The 25134-nt window shown below is 41.3% G+C and overlaps 1 protein-coding gene across 4 annotated transcripts in view; it reads left to right on the plus strand.

Annotated features, from left to right (window-relative positions):
• The window catches only part of LOC116848112 (semaphorin-1A), a 348311-nt gene that overhangs the window by 304830 nt on the left and 18347 nt on the right, over nucleotides 1-25134 (plus strand). For 3 of the 4 annotated variants that reach the window (XM_032823874.1, XM_032823876.1, XM_032823878.1), the window contains exon 2: nucleotides 16536-16632. The exons of the other annotated variant lie outside the window; for it this stretch is intronic. In XM_032823874.1, coding sequence (XP_032679765.1) covers nucleotides 16536-16632 — 97 coding nt within the window. The remainder of the gene's footprint in view (nucleotides 1-16535; nucleotides 16633-25134) is intronic. 4 annotated transcript variants of the gene reach the window in all.

Below are 25134 nucleotides of genomic sequence, written 5' to 3' on the forward strand. Positions count from 1 at the left end.
GCGTGCTCGTAAAAAATCTTCGTACTAGACGGCCCCTAATGTTCTATAATTCCGTTCGCGCTGCACTACCGCGGAAAATTAAAGCGAGCCCGGCATCCCCGGGGAGCCCCAGCTCGGAGAACGATACGATCTCGCGTGGGACGTTTATTATTTTGATTGATCGAACTTAAATAACTCGTCGCGAAATTGTTTTTCGACGAAATTGTTTTTCGCCGGACGCTCTGATATAACTTTGCATTTAACCTGATCACACACGATCACATAAACGGAAACGTAAACTGGCACGGCGTATAAATGTTAAATTAGCATTCGGTTTAACATGCTAACAAGCGCAAGACTTTCTCTGCGCCGTTCTCTACGTTGCGGATCGTTCGCTTTTTTTCACATTGCGCTTTTAATTGTAGATTAACCTGAAAATGATGTAAACGTGGATTGTAATTAAAATCTCGGCCCGATTTTATTAAAACTCCGGAAGAAAAAGCCATCGGCTTTTTTAATATAATTAATCGTTTAACGTCGTCGAATCAATTAAACGATTATATAAAAGTGTCATAGGTATATTATATCCTGTCATTATAGAAGTGGCGCCAGTCTCAGCTTTGCAGAATGCAATTCGTGGCACATTATTGCGATTTTTCTACGCGAAGATATTGACGAGCGACGAAACTGTCAGACACACTAAAAGAATTCTACGTACCACAATTTTCTAGCAGTTACAAAAAACAATAATCAATTATAATTGTGATATTTAGGACTCTGTGACATTTTTATACTAGCAAAATATTTATTTTCACTGTTTTTTGTAACTGCTAGAAAATTATCTGTAGCATGTAGAATTTACAGCAGCAGCGTTCTAGCAATATCTGCGAGTATATTCAGGGAGAATATGAAGGTTATACAGTGGTATCTCGTCGTTGATCTTTTCTCTCTACTGCAGTCAATTTTTATAAAAAGTGCGACTAGATGGGCGCCATAGAGAGACTTTCTTACTAAATTTCTTAAATAGCCTAGATAATTTTGTCTCTGTCATTTATATTGATTAAATACAAAACATACGCCATATCGCAGTATTTGCTGGTTATTTATCTGTCTCAGCTAATTTCTTGTATCTACATAATTTTCGCCATGATAATTTTCACTGCAGGATCATTTTTTTGCGGGGACTGAGGCCGCTGATTAGAAAAGGAAGAGATGTTAAGTCGGCAGCGCATTGCTTGCAGCAATGTGCTTACGCGCGCATCGTTGCTCTTTGCGGGTTGTGCGCTCTCCGACTGTGAAAATTCCAAGCTCTTCGCGTGCCCGTATCTTGACGGAAAAATAGACGTGCGAACTAGAGAAATAAACGCCAATCCGCGGGACACGCGTTCGCGCTCGTCGCGTGCGCTTTTGTCACGCCATGGAGCTTACCTGCGCGATCACGACACATGATATGCACGATGTACCGTTGTAAAGAGACGCTGGAATGTGCTTAGATGCGCAAATAGAGATTGTCGGTGGCTTTTATCGCACAAAGTGCGAAGTTTCGCGCGTATCTGGCTCGATGAATTTCACGTGGAGATTTTCTGTTTTGCTCAAATGGCTTGGAAATCTAGACCGATATTGTGTGGCCAACATCAAATACTACGCGAAAAATCCATTGTTATCCACGCGAAACAGAAGGTGCTAAAAGTAAACTATTTTTAGCCTACAGAGGGAACTTTAATTAATTATTGAAGTAACTCCCTTTCTGGGACCTTCTAGAAATAGAAAATAATTATTTGTGCACCAAGTCTCTCTGGGCAAATTTATGAAAATCGGGATTTATTATTGATTGTTAAAATAGTCAAGTGTTTGCAAGCCTTGATATTTTTAAAATTAAATTAATTGTGCATTTATTGCCTTGATATTCCAGAAACAGTTTCAAATAATTAGCTAAGATTCCAAAAATATTTGGCTTATTTTTAATATTCTCTTTTCTTAGAATCTAATTGGGATCCATTTCGGTCCCTAAAACAATTATGAGTTTTACTTAGAAGAATAATTTTTGAAACACACCTAAGTGGTGACCCCAAAGTGTTCCCGAAATATTTTTGTCGGTCTTTATTTTATATTAGAACTGAATGAAACATGTGTTGACTTCTCAGATAATTTCATTATTCAGTATTTTAAAAATACTGAATTTCACTCAATATTTTAAGAATATTTTTTCTAATTTTTTATATTTTATATTCTAGTGAATACAATAATTAGTATAAAAATGGAATCTCCTGTTTGATATCATAAAAATATATCGTCCTAGCTGACTGAAAATATTCTGGAACGAATTTGGGCATTCTAATCGGAATGAATGTTGTATCTGGGAAAATCCTGAAAAATTTCTATATGGGATTTGAAAATCCGTGTCGATATTGTGTGACCAACATGCATTACGTGAAAAATTCGTTAGCTGATGTATAATTGCGAATACACGAATTGACTGCTCAGCCTGTAGGTCCAAACTTTCATCTGACTGTAGTCCAGTATCGGGTCAGTATTGGATGCGAGTATCGGGCCGATATCGAGAATCCGACATTTAGTATCGGAGACGATCTCAAACTGGATATTCCAGGAAATTCCGGAAGGATACTTGAACATTTCGCCATTCGATCGCATCCGAGGAAGCAGAAAGTGTGCGCGCGCGCGCTTGAGCCAGCGATACAATTCCGCGGAGAGCAATCTCTTATTGAAAAGATCGACGTGATTACAGTCCCGTGTTTAATTTAGGAGCGATTCGGATTGCTCTAGAGGTTTGCCTTAGTGCGCGCCAGGACGGATCGCGTTCTGGGCTTCTCGCATTCTCTCCTCGACTCGTTCGCTCGTTGCACCTGCAACTCAGTCGTCGTCGTTCCGGACCCAATACGCCGCGTTATCGAGCGTGTAATTCCCTCCGTATGAGCGGACGAGAGACGTTATCGGAAGAATCTAACGATCCGATTCGGCCACGATGTCGTTACGTCGATGTCCTCGAAGGCATTCCGTCGTTCGCGGAATTCTACTTCCAGTGAGGTGGCTGAAAATTTGAAGCTTCTGCGAAAAGTCTATCAACGGCTCACCTCTTCGTTCTTTCGCTCGAATATTACCGAACCTTATCGAATGACGACTTCGCAATTTCGCCCTTCTACGATGAATAATATAATTCACGAGCACTCGTTGCAATTGCAGCGTATAATTTCGCGTTGCGTTCACGAACTAAATACCTCATCTCGTGAGGTATCCTCGAAAGAAGACTTCTCTCAGACGCATTCTCCACCCTTGGTCTTTCCTCGCGCCTGAGAAGACGAGAGGTCTCCTCCTAGATCCTTGCGGCCCCACGCTTAACTCTTGTTAGACGGTAACTGCGTCCCCGTCGTTCGTTCACCTCGTATTCTTTTCTTCGTCCTCTCTCCAGCGAGAGTTTACATCGCTAACGAGAAGACGCGATACTCCCGGACGTGTCGCGAATCCGTCATTATTCGCGGATCCCTCTCTCGGACAAGGAAATATTATCTCCCGCCTCTCTATCTCCCTCTGCGTCTCTCTTTCGTCGGATCGTTTGTTACGCGGCGGCTCTCAGAATTCGGCCGGAGAGATACTTTTCCCTTCGTTAGCCCCTCTCACACCACGAATAATTATCCCGAGACGCCTGAATCCAATACTATCGATCTTCGGCGCCACCAGCTTCATCATCGACTATACTATGACCTTCTCGCATTAAAATTTCCCAAGATTTTCTCAGATGCAGTTTATATGTCGATTAGAATGCTTAAATTTGTCTCAAAATAGGCTATCCTATTCTACGGTCACATTTACGATACCTCAATTTAGAATCCCATTCTTGTCTTAGACATAAATTTTCTGTTGTCATGGGGTTTCTTTTTACTCCGATAAACTGATTACTTTATAACAATTTTAACTATATGAAATCACGAAATTCAGCAACGTTAAGTTCATTATGACTCTTCAGATTGCACTCATATTTATTACACTAAAAGTAATACACGAGCAAATTAACAAAATTTGCTCATGTGTCGTAAAATGCAATGTACGAATCGGAGTGTAATTTTTAGTAAATTAACTGCTGCATCAAAACAACAAAAAATTTACATTATTGTATGATATAAATTTAATAATTTATTCAACACAAATATATTTGCTTCATAATTGTAACTAAAAGAATTGTTCCCAACATCGTTTATGTATTCCACGATAATAATGAAAATCTGTATCTACCGTATCTGTAGAACATCGAGAGAAAAAGTTTCGCTAATTTATAACAAAATACCAGCATCTGTAACACATAGTGCGTTGGTACGGAACAGTAAATAACCCCGTATTGGGAACAAATGATTTGTTTATTTTTAATTTGCTGAATGACGACGTAATCTGATCTGAATAGACGAGAACAAATGTGATTTGTATCTCAGGCAATGTACGTTTTCAGTTGCAAATGGTGAGAAATAGTTTGCGACGATAACTGTTTTTCGACCTATTTTTCCAACGATCATGAAACAGCAAATGTGCTTTTGTTCTGATGAACAAGGGATTTCTCTCAGTGAGTGGAAACAAGAATACTGTGAAAACTCGCGCTTTTTTCAGTCGATCATATTGGTTTACTTTTATGGTATCAAACAGGGAATCCAAAGTTTTACACCAACTATTTAAATACAAACCATATTTGTTCTCACTTATTTAGGTCAAGTTAGTTATCAAGTCTCTACTACTATAAGCATTGCTTAGAGCAGAAAATTGAATGTAATAAATCACTTGCTCGCATTACGGGATCGTTTACTATCCCATATCAACAAACCATTCGTTGCAGATATTAGTATTTTGTTAAATTAGCGAAACTTTTTCTCGCAGTGTTATATTCGATAGAATAAAATATCAAAAAATAAAATATTTTTTAGAACATTTTCAACATGTTTTATTCAATTTTAATGTAAAATGAAGACTAAAAAAATATGGAGAAAAATGGGTTTCCCCATTTAGATTTGCATGTTGGAACATTACACTTCTATCCAGAACTCATAATTATCGTAGAGATTCGGGCTGGATCTCAATTAAATCCCGAGAAATTTTCTATGCGTGTCGTCTCCTCGTATTCGCCACGTTTTCCGCGCACAAATCGCGTTGTCTGATTTCGCGAGTTCTTCGTGAAGCAAAACACTACGACCTCGAGTTAGCTTAAACAGAATAATATACATCCTATTCGGTCCAATTTTAATTGTTGCCCTCGGGCACCCGGAGACGTTCGCCAACGTCGGGACGGCGACAAGCCCGTGTAGTTTGTAAACTCCCTGTTGAATATGAAATCGTATCTAAAGTGGATTACAATTACGAGTCACGAGCTTGATCCGCTAGCTGCTCCTAGCTCTGAGCGCTTTGTATATCGGCGCTAATGTCCCTCGTGCCGGCGCACTTCGGCGCTATTACCTCGGAGAATCACTTTCGACGGATTTGAATTTTTCACCGGCTTATTTCTCTCAGCTGCTATCTCTCTTTCTCTTTCTCTCCCTCAATCTCTCTCTTTCTTCCCCTTACGCGCGTACTCACCCTCGTGGGATATCTTGGCCAAGAAGCCACGTGTTTTCCCAACGAAATTGAAGTGCACCCGACAGGCTCGGTTAACGCGACGTAGACCGCGCGTAAAGGGACGTCCGCCGCGACGGTCCGAGAACTGCGGGAGTTCCCCGCCAAGCTGGATTATTCCTCGCGCGCTCCGGAGCTCGTTCCACGTCCCAACGCGCGCGTTCCCCGATGCAAATCGAGACGCGCCCCGGAAATCTAGATTTCGAGTTTAACGGCGCGGAGCCAAGTCCTGCGTCTGCGTTTATTAAAAACGGGACAACGCACGAACTTCCATATACGCGATATCCGGGTTACTTGCCGGATTAGAGCCTCCGTGGAGTCGAGTTTACCTAGTCGAGTCTACTTTGCTTCAAAGTCGCGAGTTTTTCGTCTATCGTTCTATTAAACGCAGTACGAATGCTGCCGGTCTGCCTTGTGCTCCGACAAATTCGCTTCGTTTCAGTCGTTCCAGACAGTGCAGTCTTATAATCCGAACATCGGTAATCGGCGATCATGTTCGTTTGCTTTTAAATTCCTCGATTCAAGGGTAGATTTTGATTATGATAGTCAAAAAATAGATTTTTTTTTACGAATTTGCCGAATATATATTTGTTATATGCAAAAGATCGGAATTTAACAAAATGTCAACACTTTGAAATTACATGTCATTTTTCCTTTCTCTCTCTTTTTTTTGTTTATTTAATCTCCCGTGAAGAATATTAATCTTGAAAATTTTCCAAAAAATTTAAATCCAACTTCCACCAAATTTATTGCAGTTTTAAATTTGTCGTCCCATTTGCTTAAGATTATTACACAAGCTGTCATGTTGCTCATCAGCGACAGTATACTCAGCACAAAAAACTTAAACGACGAAATCTTTAAATTGTTTCTAAATAAAAATTTTTGTCTATAATTGTATCAACAATAAATGATACGGTCTGCCTGTATTTTTTGTCGAAAAAATTCGTAAAAACTTGTTTTTCGGCTATTTAAACCAGAACTTCTCTTTAATCCTCCGCGTATTGGATCTGTGAGACTTTCTTCAAACAAATATTTTATCACCTACTAACTTTGGAAACGGATTCGGGAAAATTTCAAAATAGCGCAAATCTGTTTGTAGATATTGATTTTATCGCGTTACTATCTAATAGCTGAGGCTTTTCTGTATCTTTGGAAAAAAGAAATATATCCAGACGTATTTGTTTTCAACAAAGTTACAGTTGACAATTTCCCGAGTTTAACAGATTTAGATTGCACTGTATGTCCCACTCTATGTTTCACAGAATATGATTGCACGCGGAGAGTTAAGTTAAATTCTTTGATAACGATATCGTATCGTAAACCGGGACCTTTACTGTAACCCGCGAATTAGTCAGATCCGTAATATTTTCCACGCCACACTTGGACATTTTCGCGATAGCTAAAAATGGTCTATAAACCTAATTTCTTTCCTTTCCGGCCGATTTAGGAATTTCGCGACATTTTCTCGCCCCGCAAGCGGTTTAATTGCGAGTGTTATTGTGCCTAAAAGTGCAACTTGAGCCGCGACTTTTTTGCATCGGTTTCCAGCTGCGATGAAACATCTCTCGGTAACCTGGACTGCCGCTAACTGGCTCGACAGTCTCGTTCATTACTCATGGTTGAAGCCGCGGGTCGAAGACTCGAGTGTTCTCTCGCTCTCTACTCGCGTGTGTATGCGTATATATACGCGCGTGCGTGAGTGTATACAGGGTGTCCCGGATCACCTTCACAATCTCGTGAGGACGTAGAGAGGATTGAAATGAACACAAAAATCCCATGCCGTTTTGCGATATTCGCAATAAGTCGAGATATTAATTAAAAAAGATTGGTGAATGATCACGCGCGATGTGGTAGATGACCTGCAGTGGCACCGTCTGCCGCTGTATACTTATACATTAAGTCAAACTGAACAAAAACGTCCTCTACCATTTTGCAAATGAGCACATAGATTTTTAGATATTAATTAAAGAAAATTGTTACATGATTGTGTATCATAATATACAAATTTTCTACAATTAATATCTAAAAATCTATGTGGTCATTTGCAAAATGGTAGAGGACTTTTTTATTCAGTTTGACTTAATGTATAAATATACGACGGCAGATGGCGCCACTGCAGCTCATCTACCATATCGCGCGTAATCATTCACCAATCTTCTTTAATTAATATTTCGACTATTATTGTAAATATCGCAAAACGGTATGGGACTTTTGTGTTCATCTCAATCCGCTCTACGTCCTCACCAGAGATTGTGAAGGTGATCCGGGACACCCTGTATAAGTGCGTGCGTGCGTGCATGCGTGCGTGCGCCGAACAAGAACCGGAGAGAGCTGCAGGGAGGCCGTTAAAAAATAATGGCTCGGGCCGGCCCGGTGCCACGGCACCCCAGGCACGTGCGAAACTTTAATGACCCTTGGGCGCCGCGAAGGGGCCTGAAACACGACGGGCCCGCCTGTCCCCCTGAGTAGTCCACTCGTGCGGCGTACCGCGGCGAGATAATCCATACTTCCGAGGGCGAGAAGAGTCGATGGCCAATCGCCACGATCGCACGATTGGCACGCCGCTGAGAGGTCGGAAATTAGGCCTCCCGCGTGTGAACACCCACGTGTGTGCGTACGCGTGCGTGCCTGTCCGCGTGTGTGTGTGTGCATGCGTTGACATCTCACACGCGTGTTCGTCGCGCGTTGACAGGACGCAACTCGATTGACATCGTGTCGATAATGCGACACGTTTCCTTAATCGGATTCCAAATCATATCAGCGCCTCTGACGTCGCATCCGTTGACTGTGATGTATGGAGTTGCATCCTTTTTTTTTCGCTCGATTAACGAGACTGCGTTTTCGCGAAACCAGAAGATTACAAACGCCTCCTATTTTGTGCATATTGATAATTTTGCGATGCATCATGATATTGTTTTCGAGAGCAAATTACCATCGAACGAGTAAAATTCATCACGCGAACCTCTTTAGTCATCAATCCCCTTTATGGTTCGAAACGTCAAAGCACGATCTCCACGCAATGACAGGTGCAAATTGACAGAACGAAGTGCAATACGAATATCGACAGGACTGACTAACCAATCAGCATCGCGGAATAGAAGCACAAATGGCTTTAACAATTTTGAGATAACTGCAACACTTCAGTTTCCATTTTACACGCCTTTCTTATGTGCGTATCATCACGTTGTGTGCATCTTTGTTGTATAATTTCATATTATATAATTCATCCAATAGAGTCCAAAGTAACAATACAATAAATATAAAAAAAAATACAATTAATTCAATAAAGTATTATTATTGGCAAAAACTATACGATTTGAGTGTTACTTTGATTAATTCCTTTTTACTTGAAAATAATTATGTTCTGTGTGTGTGTGTGTGTGTGTGTGTGCACGGAAAGTATTATAGAATAAGTATTATAGGATATGAATTCTTTTTATTTTTACTATTTCTCTATTTTATTCAATCTTATCATTTTACTATTTTTCTAGTAGCGCAAGGAGAGGGGAAAAAGTGACAGTAAAGTGTGTTGCAAGGATCACAGTAAATTTTACTAGAAATATTTTTTAATAACACATTCTAATTTTTAAAATGTAAATAGCGCATAAAATGGAAAGATGGTCAATTACTGCAGAGAATGTCAGTTTGTTTTCCCTTTACAAAATTCCATAATAACTTCTGCTACAAAGTGCTTTTCACACTTCTGCTGAAGCTAACATTTCCTATATGCTTCTAATAGTGCAAGATCAGACTCACTCAGGCTCACGATATGCTATATTATTTAACAAAAATTTTCTCGCGCGCACTTTTCAAGCGCGTGCGTGCTCTAAAGGTTTCTCGATACATTTCCCGAGATCGCGATACCCATTTGAGAGAACGATTCTTTGGAAACGTCGTTCTTCGATGGGATCACTGAAAACCTACCGATTGAAAGGATACGCAATAGGAGCCCCATTATCGTAGGAAATTCGTCCCCGCTCGTTCTCTCTCTCTCTCTCTCTCCTCGTCCTTTTCTCTGCCGCGCGCTCCGCGTCTTTTGTCCCGTCGTTCCGACGAATGCTGGTGGAACCTCGCATCTGCCAACCATTTGCGGTTAACGTCAAGTTTCGAGCGACGAGAGGCGCCCTGATATTCGTGAAAGCCGATACAAAATACAAGCCGCGGACATGTATCGGCTTTCACGCTGCTGCCGACGAAGCACAAAAACTTGTACCGCGAAATACGTACACACAGGCCGACGGCGCGGCTTGATTCACCCTCCACCCCTCCTCACCCCGTCCACCTCCCGTCGTGTCGGACGGGCCGCGCTTCGGAAATCATTATTTCGGCCTATTGTGTCGGGCTAATAACGTTGATTCCGCGCGAACGCGATCGCCGCGCAACTGATAATTACGCGTGAAGGATATCTCACATCGACAAATAACAACACGAACCGTCCTATGTACACAAGCTGAGACCGAGAGAAGAGCGAGAGGAGAGCAGCCGTCACGGACGTTTCGTCGTAAACACGACTCATGAATTTAATTTAACGATTTTCGCGGAACCGATAACCAGGAGCCGATATTTCAGCGCAGGAGCCGGATCGAACCCGTCCGTATACAGTTCAGATATAGTCGGGACCGAACCGTTCCGAGAACCTAGGATTGTTCCACGAATGCTAAAAAATTGACCCAAGTCGATTTATTTGACCCACCACCGCCACCTCCCCCCCCCTCCCCCGGGGATCACCTCCACAAATCACGTATATAAGTTTCTGCGAGCAACGCGCAAATCCGAGCGTGGATTCGAAAATATTGAACGCGTCCAAAGTTACGACTTGCCCGTCAAACTTCGCAGATTGAAGTTCTCGCCGAAAGCGCTTTCGCTTCGCGAGAAGCTACCGAATAAAGAGGAAGGATCGATGGTGAAGGCAGTTGAAAGAGAGAGAAAGGCATGCATATAGGAAAGACCGGGGCTAGATGCCGCATATTTCCGAATGTCGAGGTTACAACTTCTCAGGCAACTAATTGTTACGACTGACTGAACATGATAGATGCAGCTTTCCTCTGTATAATAATGTGTATAATACCCGCCACGATTCTGTTAACCGTAGGTTTTAGTTTGTAATAATCAAAATACATACAAACATGCAGTAACACGGCCATCTTGCCCCGATATTGTGAATTCAGTTGCTCAGTAAAAAAGGTCACATATAAAATATGTATCGCGATTAGTAGTTTCGGAAGTCTCCACAGCCCTCCTACCGACTCTTAATTATGAGCCAACTTTACTTCGTCCGCCTGTATGCTCATTTTATTAATGAAAATTGCTTCTACCCGAAACTTCTGTTCTATTCTATTCTGTTCTATTCTGAAACACAGAGTATATCATACACTTGCAAGAAATTGCTAGCTAGTCACACGTCGCTTAACTTTATTCACTCACGAAATAAAGAATATTAATACGAAATTTTGAGAAGCTCGAAAATTTACTTTGCTGCTACTAAATCAATTTTTTTCTATTCTTTAGCTGTAATATTATTCCGATTTTAATGAAACTCAGGGAAAAGTATCTACGTATCTTCGAAAGTGTTCCATTTCGCGTTTCGTATATATCACTCGAGATAAATACTAAAAAAGCACATATCCCTGGAGTCACCTAGACCCGATCTCCCCTATTTATCACGCGTTCGGGAGGGTAAACGAGGAGAGAAAGCGAACGAGAGCGAGAAGGATCAGCCATTTCGCGAGTTAAACGGTGGCGTGCGAATGTCCATGACTGGTGAGCGGATTGCTTATCAAGAAAGACGGAACGGCTCGTGAAATGGCAATTAAACGCACGATCGTCCCTGTGTTAAGATCGGGCCACTCCTGCGTGTCGACGTCTATCACGATAGACGCGCGCATCTTCCGTCAGTTAATTCGACTGACGCGAGACTGTGCGCGAGCGTGGTTAAATGATATGAATGACGGCCGAGCGAATTTGATTTATCAAGATTGGTGGTTGTATTCGGACGGACGTCGACGTCGAGGCGCGGAAAAGTCGCGAATGTTTTGCCAGCGACGCGATCGCGGGCCATCATGAGCGTGTGTGAAAGTACACAGAGAGAATTTTACAGTGAAATTCATTAAAAGATTTTGTAAGCCAGGAAACAAATCGACATTCTGCAGTAATTTATTATCTTTTCACTTCATATGCATTATTTATATTTTAGAAACTGAAATGCTGTTAAAAAATTTGCTATGTTCCTGAACAAGATAAATCTTACTGTCTATATTCTTGCAACTACTACACTGAAAAAAATATCTAAAAAATAAAAAAATATTTATGTTTCAAGTTGAACAGTTACAAGTTTTGGTTAATCAGAATCTTGTTAACTCGAACAGAACTCTAATAATCGTAATTCCAGTTCGTTCATATCTCACCAGATATTTCATCGATTCAACCAAATTTTTTTCCTGTGTAAGGTTCTAAGAAAATTTATATATATTTTTATTTATAAAATATTTTATATTATAATAGCGCATAAGTAAATATATTGGTTATTAGTGCCCAGCGAATAAATAATTTTTATTTCTCAGATATTTTTCCCTTTCTGTACGAGAAATTAGCTAAGATGGATAAATGACTAGCAAACACTACGACATTGCATTTGTTTTGCATTTGATCAATATAGATAACAGAGACAGAATTTGTGTCTAAAACTATTTGTAAAATTTTACAGAAAAGTCTCTCTGTGCCGCTCATTCAGATTAATAATTCGTAACGACAGCTTAATATACCTGCAGAGAGATATCTTTAGAATACTGCTAGAATCCAATGTATCACAGACAATTTTCTGGCAGATACAAAAAAAACGACAAATTTTAACTGTGACATTTAGATTTCTACTTGGACCGGCAAAAGAAATTTTGAGGTAAGTGTATGCTCTAGCCGGGTAAGGCTACATTCTTCGATGAATGAATGTTAGTATCTTGGAGAAAAATTCGCCGTGTGTACACGACGCAAACTATATGTACAGTGCAAAGTTCCGTGTGTCGTCAGCGCGTTCAAGTGTTGACGAATACTCTCTGTACGAGTCTCTGTACGACAATTGCAAAGACAGGTCTCGTCAGACAGCAACAGCAACGGCGAGTTGCGCGTAAAATACAATAATGATAATAGTCGATCAATCGCGCGATGCAATCGATCCCTGCACGTGCCATACGAGGCTTCCAAAGTCGAGTTTAATCACTGACGTTTAATAGCGCCGCGCGTCGGACAGCCTTATTAAATCTTTCCTCTCCGGACCAATTATCTGCTCGTGCTTTTTTTCGTCCCCAGTGGTGGACGAGCAGACGGGAACGGCGAATCTGTCGCGAGTCCCGAAATCCCTAATCCGTCCTGGCCGAATCGCCCTGGGATCTTCAACTTTGCGCGACGCGCGATTGGAATCGAACGGCTAATTTTGGAAAGCGATAACCGAGTGAACCCGGGAGTTGATGGGAGTTACGGGACACACTCGGCCCGTTTAATTTCGGAGGCAATCAGAGAAAGAGGACGGGGTGCGGTGCCTCTATCTAGCCGGCCGTCGATTCATCCCGCGTCCGCCCAGTATGCCTCCTCTCCCCCTCACCTTGCCTCTCGATCTATCTATCTATCTATCTATCTGTCTATCTACCTCTCCCTCAGTGCCCACGTCACCCTCCGCTCGCCTGATCTCTCTATATCAGCTGTATGCCCATCCATCTGGCTTCTTCTTCCCCCTTCCCACGCCACCGCCCCGGTCAAACGGGACGAATGTAACGCCCGACAACATGACGTTAATTCGTTTCTACGGCAAGACGTATGATGCTTCCGATAATGGCCTGCTTCGGTATTGCACTCGCTCATTGGCAATGCCGCCGTTGTCGCTATATCTCTGACCCAAATTGCATGCACCGGACACAAGGCTACCGCTCGCAGTCACCGGAATCGATTGGCATTGATACGCTTCGATGATAATCAATCTCCGAACTTGAATGAAGACGATGACTTTAATGACGGGGCCGCGGACGTAAGATAAAAGTGTCAATGCCTCGACTCTGAGTATATGTTTTTATTCCTTTCATACTTAAATACAAATATCCAAGCTTTCAACATAGTAGAATATACGTGTGTATTAATTAATATGTATACAGGATGGAATAATAATTCCATTCATCTCGAAAATATCTCCATTATTTTAGACTGTATACGCTGAGAGAAAAAGTGTTGCTAATTTAACAAAGTACCAATAAAGTACTCAATAAATGGTTGGCTGATATGGGACAGCAAATGGCCCCGTAGTGGAAACAAATGATTTGTTGCTTTCAATTTACTGGTCCAAGCAACACTTCCGTAATGGAAACGTAACTAACCTGACCTAAATAGACGGGAACAAATGTAATTTGTATCTCAAGCAATGTATATGTTTATACATTACGAACGATAAATAATGAGAAATGATATGCAACTGTTCGATTTGTTTGTCTAACGATCACCAATGAGCAAACGTGCTTTTGTCCTAGTGATCGAGAAATTGTTTTTAGTGTAGAAAAATAGAAAATAAAAAAATAGAGAAATAGAGAAAAAAGTTTTATGGTTTTGTGGTTTTCCTACATATCTCCACAAAAGAATCATTGTCACTACGTCGCGTGTTCTTCAAAACCGTAAAACTTTTAGTAAGCACTATCTTCTATTTTTGAGATACTTGAAATGGACAGACCTATGTATATTTTATGTATATTTTATGTTAAAAGTTTAAATATTAGTATTTGTATTTATAAATCAATATAATACGAACGCCCAAAGTTAAATGCATATCCAGGCATTGGAACTTTTACCTGTATTGAGCGAAACCACGACATAAGCACGAAACACGAATGCGTGTAGCAACTGGGTTGTACCGACGGGCAAATATTAAAATAACATTGAACTCGTGAGAACTCGTAGACTGTCCCGAATGTTAGTCAATAAATATTTGTAGTCGCGCGGTATCGTCGGTAACCAACGGCGGTTACTTGCGACGCGCGTGCATTCGCAGACTCAAATTACATAAATCAGGTACAGGATGGCGCGGCAGCGGCGGCGGTGGCGGCGGCGGCGGCGGTGGCGGCGACGATGGTAGTGATGGTGGCGGCGACGGTGGTTGACATTGAGTGGCAATCGAATGCGCAAAGCCCAAATAATTATCGCTCACGTTCCAATAAGTGAGGTTCGATTGCGGCCGTTTAATCACATTTAAATATATGGCGCGATCAGCCAGATTATAACCGCTCGTTGCTGCAGCTCTCTTCAAACTGTATATTGTTATTGAAATTCGGCACGGTGAGTAGCCAGCCCGCGTTCACGAGAGCCTGTCCGTCCGTCCATCCGCGCCCGCGCTGGATTTTAACGCGCGGTTACACGCAGCGCGGTTTACGACTGTGTTTTTGTCGGTCGTTCTCGCGCGGGGAGCGCATGACGCGCAAACAGAGCGGCCGGTTTCCGCAGTTTCTCGCGAGTATATCCACGCGTTTCATGCCGCTTGACCGCCCTGCGGTCTCGTTTCTTGCCGCACGTCGCAATTGAATGCGCTAAGTACGCCCCCTATCTCTGACCTGGATCACGCCCACCGGATGCACGCGGCTGCGATCGTCCGCGTTGAGTGACATCGGGATATGGGATCGTCCGATAATCGCTCTTTTAATTGTGCAACCCCCCAGTTCTCCTCTTCCCCCTCTCCCTTCCTCTCTCTCTCTCTCTCTCTCTCTCTCTCTCTCTCTCTCTCTCTCTCACACACATATTGATCTCGCCCGACACTGTCGCGATCCCGAGAGCTCATGGGACGCTACATACTCGATATTCGCGACCCGCCAGCCCACCGTCATCCTGTGTATGCAGGCTCGCGAAAAATAAACGATATCGATATTTCGGGAAACTAGGTCCAACGCTTGGGGAAGTTCTGTGTCGCTTTTCGCACATTTTTTATGATCGTCGCGCGAGCGCGCGCGCGCGAAAGAGAGAGAGAGAGAGAAAGAGAGAGAGAGAGAGAAAGACCGGCAAGTATCGAGAAACTTGTTAAGCTCAACTTATCCTAATTTTCTCTCCCTCTCTTTCTCTTTCTCTCTATTTCACATACACACATATGCAATATGGCACATTAATATGATGCGCTTAATAAGTCCCGCGCTGCAGTGCGACCCACTCGGCGGCGGCGGTGCAGTTTATATATGTGACCCGAATTGCATACGCCGGATTCGAGTTTGCTAGGATCGGCATTGATTGCCCCGGAAATTCCTGCTTATTACACTCGGGACCTAGCGAAGCGTCCATTAATGTTTTGCTTTGCGGATATTAAACGCGATTATTTCATTGTCACGGAGCGGTCGACGTGAGGAGAGTGAGAAAGAGAGAGAAAGAGGCAGAGAGAGGAGAGATTTGCGCGCGAGGTCGGCGAGTTCGAATGGAAAAAAAAGCTACGACCAGCGCACGCCACCGCGTCGCTGCCATTCGGCTCTTTTCCACGCTCTAATCCGAGGATCGACGTTGATACGCCGCCGCGCCGGCTGAAAAGCGCTCGCGCGCGAAACAACATCGTGAGGCGAGCCCTGCGAACGACAACCGATGGATAATTAGCGGATAATAGAGACGCGCCTTTCTCCTTTAGTTAGACCGTCAAGTTAAGGCAGATTGCTCGCCGGCTTACGGCTGATTCGCTAATGATCGATCGGCATTGTTCATCGGGTTCTCTTCCCCTCCTCCCTCCCGCCGCGGTCGAAAGGAAACTTATTACGCTTATTAAGGTCGACTTCCGGCCGCTGCGCGGGGTATGGGAATGACGGTGGGGGGGAGAACCTCCGTCGTCGGCTGTCACAAAAGAACAACGTCGACCGCCGCCGACGGCTAATTAGATGAATAAGGTAATTCCACTTTTCAAGCGATAGAACAAAAACCAACCCTACAACCCTTCCTTTGCTTTTCTTTTCTAGGTGCGGAGGATGTGTTCAGGTTTACGGGAAACGAGACGCACACAGACTACTTTCGGCTGGTGCTCAGGGACGGGAACTATCTTTTGGTCGGCGGAAGGTAAATAGAGGATTCATTTGGAGCGAGTGCTTTAATTAAAGGGCCGCTTCTTCTTCTACTTCTTATTCTTCCCATCCTGTCCTCCTCCTTCACGGCGTCTCCTCGCGCTTCTTTTCTCTGTCTTTCTCCCTTCTCGCTTATCTTTCTCTCCCGACGTATCATTGCGCCTCTGCCCGCTCGAGCGCGTGAAATCGACGTGGCGATCCCGAAGTGGTACGAGAAAGAGAGAGAGAGAGAGAGAGAGAGAGAGGCAGGGAAGAGATCGAACCGTGTAATCCCTCCTATATATATTCCGTGTAAACTCGTTTTATCGCGTAAATTGAAAGTCCGCGAGTATTTTTTTAATCCGGCCTATTCGACTTCTCCCCCGTGACTATCGAAGTCGATTCGAAATTCAGTCGATACACTTTGTCGTCGAGGGACGAGAAGTATTTGCCGAATATAAATTTGTTTCTTTTTTTTTTTTACGCGAGGCAGCAATTTTCATCACAATCGTAAAATCACGTAGCGAGTATTCGCGAAGCAGTAAACTCTCCGGGAAAGGGAGGCGCGAGCTTTGGATTTGAATTTGGTAACGGAGACGACGAGATCGACGTGCTTCGCAATTGCAGGTATTAATTATAGATAAATCAGTGCGTACTCGTTCGCGGCGCGTGTGCCGCTAAATAATCACGGATTTCCTATTTGACAACGATACCGCTAATCGTGTCACACACAATCTTCAAATGCATTATTGATCAGTACGCCGCGCTATTCCGCCTGCACTGTTCCAAGCTCTATTATAATTTTACCGCGCGATGTCCATTACGAAGAGAGGGAGGAGAGGAGAGAAAGGGGGTCAACATATCAAAGCAGAAATACCGAATGAACCAGTTTCTGTGGCTTCCCTTCTCGCGGGGACTGTCCCATCCCTCGTTCGTAATATTAACGCGTTAGCGTGCAAACAACTTTCGTTAAGTCAAAACATCGCACGTCGAGCAATAAAACAAGCAATCGCGCTCGACGCACATAATTAAATCATTATTGTACAGCGCTAAGCCGTGATACGAGATAATTAATCACGTCAAACACAACAATAGATGTCACATTATCGCGACTGTTTGACCATATTCGATCGATTAGCGATAATCGACGCGAATTAAACCCTCAAATCTTCACGGACTCCGTGACATAACGTCAAAAAGTATGCTGGGTATCCGATAGTGCACTACGGAGTACGCGATATAGGACACATCAGCTTAAATAAAAAGTTGTCTACTATTTTTCAAACAACTACTGAAAATTTCGAGGTATTAATGACTGGATCGAGATGAACCATCCCAAAAATCACTGCCAAAAATCTATGGTATACAAATTCGTTATATGTTGTTCTAAATCAAACTTTTCAAACCGATTCAACTGCATTTGTGACAGTGGAATTAACGGCTTCCATGCGCTTTGCGTGTGATAAAACTGTCTGTTTGCAAGCTATATAATGAGAACAGTCCCTACTATTAGCTGATCCTTTCAGCAAGATTTTACTGATTGTAATGCTACGCTTATAACTGAACCATCAGTTATATGTATAGCATTTCAGTAAAGAATACAGATTCAGGGAAACAAGCATGATGGTGGCGACTATATGAGTGAAAGCTATACAAGTTTCGTACGCAGAATCACTGTATACAGTTAGAATGAATGGAGTTTAATGAAACAGAATTAATGTACATAGTTTAAATTTTATTGCAATTAAAACTGAATAGTTACGAGAAGAATAGTTACGTAGTTACTACTGTGGGAAAAGAAATATCTGAAAGATAAAAAATATTTATTTGGTAGTTAATAATATATTTACTTAAGTCTAAATTCTTTTGTTTAAATAAAATAAATAATTACCTGAAAAGTAAATACCTAAAAGATATTTTAGGAAAAGTATTTTTTCAATTGACAGAAATTTTTTCCCAATATAAAAATATGTTATTAACTAAGGTGAGCAGACGTCCCGATTTTTCACCCTTTGTCCCGAATTTTTTCGAGTGCTATTCAGGACATCGATTTTGTCATCATTTTTAATGATTATTAAATAATTTTCGGATCTTTTTATCCCGTTCCCCCCACCCGCCGCTTCACATATTATGAAGTGTCCCGAATTCAGAACTCGGAAATCTCACTCGGTCACTTTACATATATCGTGAGGAGAAATGAAAAGATTACTTACAAATGACGTCTTCACGATACACCCCGGCGATCGCACATCGTTATTCTCGACACTTCCGAGACTTATTAACGCGCGAGATTTACTTTCAACGGGTTAAAGATGCATAAAATATGGAGCGATCGATGTGTCCACGGCGGTTACTCGATGCAGAAAGATCGAGGATCAAGATGGCCGCGCGATTATAGAATCGCGCTGAAAATATACGCCAATATATGAACGGCGCCGCGGCCGAAAAGAACGCGCTCTATAAGATACTTCTCCCTCCGTATCTCTTTTCCTAACAAGTTGACGTAATCATCCGAATATTCCGCATCTCTCTCTCTTTTTCTCTGATTGTCATCGCATTTCTAATTCTCGTTCAATAAATCCAACAATCGCCCGATTCTATTGCTATTTGAGCGAGTCGATGTTATTAGCAAATGTAAGGGACGTCGGCGCGACACGTCGCGACAAGCACCGGCCGCATATACCGCGAGGAGAAACGAGAAGATTACTTACAAATGACGTCTTCACGATACGCCCCGGCGATCGCACATCGCTATTCTCGACACTCCCGAGACTTATTAACGCGCGAGACTCACTTTCGACGGATAAAAGACGCGAGAAACGCGGAGCGATGTGAATCGACGTGTGCCCATGGCTGCTGCTTGGCGCGAAAAGATCGAGCATTTCGCGCGACTCATTACCAACGCCTAGATTGAATAACCACGATGACAACCTCGTATTGCGAAACGAACGCGATTGGTCTAGAGAGGTTAGTAACTCGAGCAAGTGATTAAGGCGTCCGCCGTACAGATCGCGTCGTTGTAGACGCGACTTCGTTCGCATTACTGGCGCGTTCACATCCATGCACTTTCAGCACTTTCGGCGCGCTAATGAACTTTTGTACGTGATTGACAGTGCACGCGTCTGCGATCTTTTCATGCCAAGCAACTGCTATGGACACAACGCTCTGTGTTCCATGTCTTTTGCTTATGTCTTGCGAGTCTCCTGCGGAAATAAGTACATTGTAAAAACTGATGTGTTAAATTTAACATTTCATGTGGCCCAAATCATCCACTCTCATTTATGTATAAATTTAACACAAAACAAATATGGTAAAGAATAACACGAATAATATGTAAAAAATTAGCACAAAAATTTAACACTTGAATACCGTCAGGAATCACTGTTTGTGTTAACTTGAAATATGTATGATGTTAAATTAACTAAAATAAAACGTTACTTTAACATTTGAGAGAAGTATTAATCTATGGTTTTGATGAAATGAAAATGTTAAATTGACATAATCTAAGAGACAAATTAAATATATCAATTTAACACAACCTGTGATTCCTGACGGCATTCAAGTGTTAAATTCTCGTGTTAATTTTTTCCATATTATGCGTATTACTTTTTAACACATTTGTTTTATGTTAAATTTACACATAAATGAAAGTGAATGATTTGAGACACATGAAATATGTTAAATTTAACACATCAGTTTTTACGGTGTATTAGAATTGCCGAAACAACGACGTGCGGTCGTCAGGATATATCGTAAATACATTATTGCGGAGTAATCTTCTCCCTTCTCAACACATACAACTAAAGTGACCAGACATCCCAATTTTCCACCCTTTGTCCCGAATTTTTTCGAGCTATTCGGGATACCGATTTGTCATCATTTTCAATATATTGTCAAATAATTTTCGGATCTTTTTATCCCCCTTCCCCCGCCTCCCGTTTCACACATTTATGAAGTGTCCCGAATTCAGGGAAATCTGGTCACCTTATATTAACACTCATCGAATATTTCTTGTTTTTTAGATAATTCGATTATTTTTAGATATTTTTCTCTCAATATACAGTGTGTCCCATAAGTTCGGCAACGGCAAGAAAACTCGGTGGGGAGCATTTTAGAGAAAAATGTTTCGAATAAAAGTTGTAAGGCCTAAAAAGTCACATTTAATGACAGTAGTTATTTGACCTAAGATGACGTCGCTAAGGTCAGGACAAGGTCAACTTTGCTTTTTTAGATAGAAATACATATTTTTTATTACGGCATTTTATTGTACGTGAAAAAGCAAACAACTTTTGTTTGAAAAAATTTTTTATACGACCTCTATTTTCTAAGATATTTACGTAAATATCTACAAAATTATTGGTTTCAATAATTTTTTACTTGAATTCTATCAACTTTACTGCATTTTCTTGCATTTTCTTGAAGTACTAAAAAGTTAACACAAAATTCTAAAAAAATTCTCAGAGTTTTTTGAAAACAAAATAAGCAATTTTTATCTCTTAATATTTTTCGGTAAAGTTAATAGAATTCAAGTAAAAAATTATTGAAACCAATAATCTTGTAGATATTTACGTAAATATCTTAGAAAATAGAAGTCGTATAAAAAATGTTTTCAAACAAAAGTTGTTTGCTTTTTTACGTAGAATAAAATCCCGTAATAAAAATGTATTTCTATTTAAATATATGTATTTCTATTTAAAAAAGCAAAGTTAACCTTGTCCTGACCTTGGCGACGTCATCTTAGGTCAAATAACTACTGTCATTAAATGCGACTTTTTAAGCCTTACAACTTTTATTCGAAACATTTTTCTCTAAAATGCTCCCCCGCCGAGTTTTCTTGCCGTTGCCGAACTTATGGGACACACTGTATATAATTCTTATAACCATTCAACTTTTATTGCAATAACTACAAAATAGTCTATTAAATTATATATATTAATTTATAATAATGTACAAAACTCATACAGTTGTCACCTATATAACCGTAACTATGTCTTTTTCTCTGAGCGCACGGATTGTAAAGCGCATATGTCACGCGCCGCGCAGAAAACCCCGCGAGGATACGAGTCACGCATCCTGATTACAGCTATCAAGGAGAACGTCTGTAGTCGCGTATCGTATTCCCGGGAATGGATACAATGTAAATTAATTGCAAACGCGAGATATCATGGTGGTAAGTACACGCTCGGCCGCACGCTCGCAAATGCGGCCTTTGGACTCGTCATTAGGGAACGTATTCAGACAAACTCGATCACCCTGCGCCCCCGTACGATCGATTAGTGTGCTTTCTTTTTTTTACTCCCCTCCCCCTCTCATTCCGTGCCGCCCTCTCTTGCCGTACCCCCGCGGCTCCCTCAGTGTGGAATTCTGCATACGCGTGTATGCAGATAAATCAATTCCGTGTCTCGCGTATTGTGCCGAACGCTATTCACAACGTTGAAATCAGTCGGCGGAAGCGACGATAATCAGGTCGTACGCGGATTAAACGCATTGTGCGTGAATGAACTCTGATACATATCCAGGCTCGTTCGTTATTGATCGGATTACACTAATTGCTCGGCCGATTTGCCGAGCGCCGCCACCGACGACGACGACGACGACGCTACTATGCCGCACACGCGCAGCACATATCGACGAGAAAATGTACGTTTCTTGCTCGTTAATGACGGGGTTACGATATAATCGCGGAGGATACCTCGCGATTACCAACGCGGCCGGCAAAATTCCCGCCGCGATTGAACCGTGCGCGTTATGCGTGCGTCATGCACACGGATTCTTCCCCTTTAAAACGCTTCTCTCAGGGCACATGCTTAACGAAGAAGAGTTTAACGATCGACTGCCGAAAGTTCGAACGAGAACGCCGCTCCCCGACTAACCAGAAAATCTCGCTTTCGCGCGCGTGAGGCCGCCGACGTCTACTTTAGACATCTAACTTCGCGACTTAGGGGGAAACTTTTTCTTCCCGCTCGTAACGCTCGCGCCGGAATACTTGGTGTATTGTGCCGAGATTCACGACGACAATAGGAAAAGATCAATGGTCACACTCGGCTGCGAACGAGGCGCTCCATAAGCGCCTTAATAATTAACGCACGGCAAAAGAAAAATATGACGCACATGATCAGAAATATTTAGTGAGCAGTATTATTAATCGCATCACCCTAACTTTCTTTTTGTGATAGTAATGTGTATACGGAAAAAACAATAAAGATATCCCATGTCTAAGTATGTTTACCACAACAAAATGTTAATGTCAGTTACGTGTAATATTTGGCATATTTGAAATACTTAAAAAGAATATAATAATATTGTTCCCATGACGACATGAGGAAGATTGGAGATGGAGGATTTAGGCGGTTCGGTCACGAGGGAGGACAAGTGTATTTTGCATGAAATTTCTGGAGTTACATCTATCGCGACGCATTCGGCTGCACTATTACCCGAATCGGAAACAGTGATAATTAAAGCAGACAGATACATTAAGAAGATTGGTCCTTGTTTCATATGTCTACGTCGACTCGTTCGTCAGTTACGGATCTTTGAGGTTACCGAACTCAAACTCGTTAGTAGCGAACACAATAGCGCTCTCTCTGTGTCGCACATAGAACGTCGATTAGATGCCACGCGCTGCCACTGCGCATACTGCACGCGCAACCTCGGGCGTCAATGACCGCGTGGCAGGGCGATCAGTTGATCGTGTCAGAGGTGGGGGTGAACTCGCATTCCGTACTCCCGTACACGTAAACAACGTTACGTCATTGGAAGGCGGATGCACCGCCACTCACGCATCGCGAAATTCAAGGAGCGCCATTGCGTCCACCTGCATAGAGTATCGAGCGAGATCGAGGGCGCGGTTCGACAAATTTTTATCGATGTTCTTATTTCTAGGAGTAACAACTTGAAACAAAAGAACTGTATTAATAGTTGTATTGGACTTACCTTATATACGTGTGGATGTTACTCGTATTCGAGTTGAAACGCGAATTTTTCAGTGGAATCGCGATTGCAAATATAATGTCACGTATATATCATGTGATTGAACCGAAAAATTTAAATCTAGGATAGGATATCAAGATAGGAACAAGTTAGCAAAAATATTATTGTGATAAAAAGTTAGTTTGGAATGAATCTAATCTAAAATGAAAACTGAGGAACCTCAGCGTAAATGGAATGCAAGCGAGCGAGAAGAATCGATTTATGTGTAAAAAATGTACGATTCCAATTAAAAAAACAGTGCAGTTGCAAATATATATCAGTATATCTTTGAACAAAATATAAACACAAATTTCAATAAATAATATAATATTTCTCTCTGTCACTTTTCTATTTTCATCTCATAAAAAGCTATTTTTGTCAATCGAATTCAGATGTTAAAACTCATCCTGTATATTTTTAAAAATCTAATTAAGATCCAAAAGTTATCAAAGTTTACGAATCAAATCCACGAATTTTCTGCGAAATACTTTCGTCTCGTTTAACGTGATCGGTAACGCAACTTAACGATCGTTTTTTCTTGAAATCCTGTCGCATCTCGATCAATTCAACGGAGTGAAAGAAGAGCAAAAGAAATTTATAAAGTGCGCCACTTCTTCACGAAAGTCGAACTCATTTTCAACTATTCACGACGTAATTCGTCGTTTCGCATTTCTTTCTAAAGAGAACTGAAAGGACCATGAATAAAATGGGCCGATTTTTGTCTAAAAAGTGTAATAATAAATTATAAATCTAATTTTACGTATTTTGAGTCGCTGGCAATGGTAGCATTTTTATCCGACCTGTGGGAAAATGATCATAATTTGCCTTAAAGAAATCGAAATAAGTCACTTTTAATAGTAATTTGATTAATGACGATTCCCAATTATTTGTATCATAATTTAGTCTCATAACTTTTTCACTGAAAACCAAGGAAATTCTTAAAAATAAAACATTTGAGAAATGCTAAATTTCTTTATAAGTTTAGTAGAACCTCTAGAATGATGTGGAAGTTCACCACTAGCCATTTTAACATCCTTAAAACTGCACAATGTATGCAAATGTATGCACATCTGACGAGACTCTCTCTTTCTCTCCTAAGATTCTTTGAATAAGAAATTGACTATCTGTTTTTTAGTTTTTATATCCTGCCAATTTCAGAATATTAAATTTAACACTTCTTAAGTATTTTATTTTAAAGTGTTTTCTTGATTTTTTCAGTAAAAAAAATTACAAAACTAAGTTATAAGAAAAGTAATTAAATTAGGTCAAAATCGGCCCATTTTATTGATCATCCTTTAGATTCTACATTAAGCCCTCAAATATAGTCGAATTTATAGGTCAGTGAAAAATTTCGAGACGTAACATTTGTACAGACTATTGTGCTCCTTCGATACTACAAATTGTAACCTACTGTCGTTTATTCTATTTGAAAGCTTAAAGAAGAACTTGCTGAGAGCGAGTTTACCCGAGTCGAAATTTTGATTCTACATTGACCCTGCAAATTCCGTCAAACTTGAAGAGTCAATGCAAAATCTCGAGATATACAAAC

Source organism: Odontomachus brunneus, unplaced genomic scaffold (assembly GCF_010583005.1).
Source record: "Odontomachus brunneus isolate Ranch 3 - 2012 unplaced genomic scaffold, Obru_v1 Obru_scaffold_090, whole genome shotgun sequence".
Taxonomy (NCBI): Eukaryota; Metazoa; Arthropoda; class Insecta; order Hymenoptera; family Formicidae; genus Odontomachus; species Odontomachus brunneus.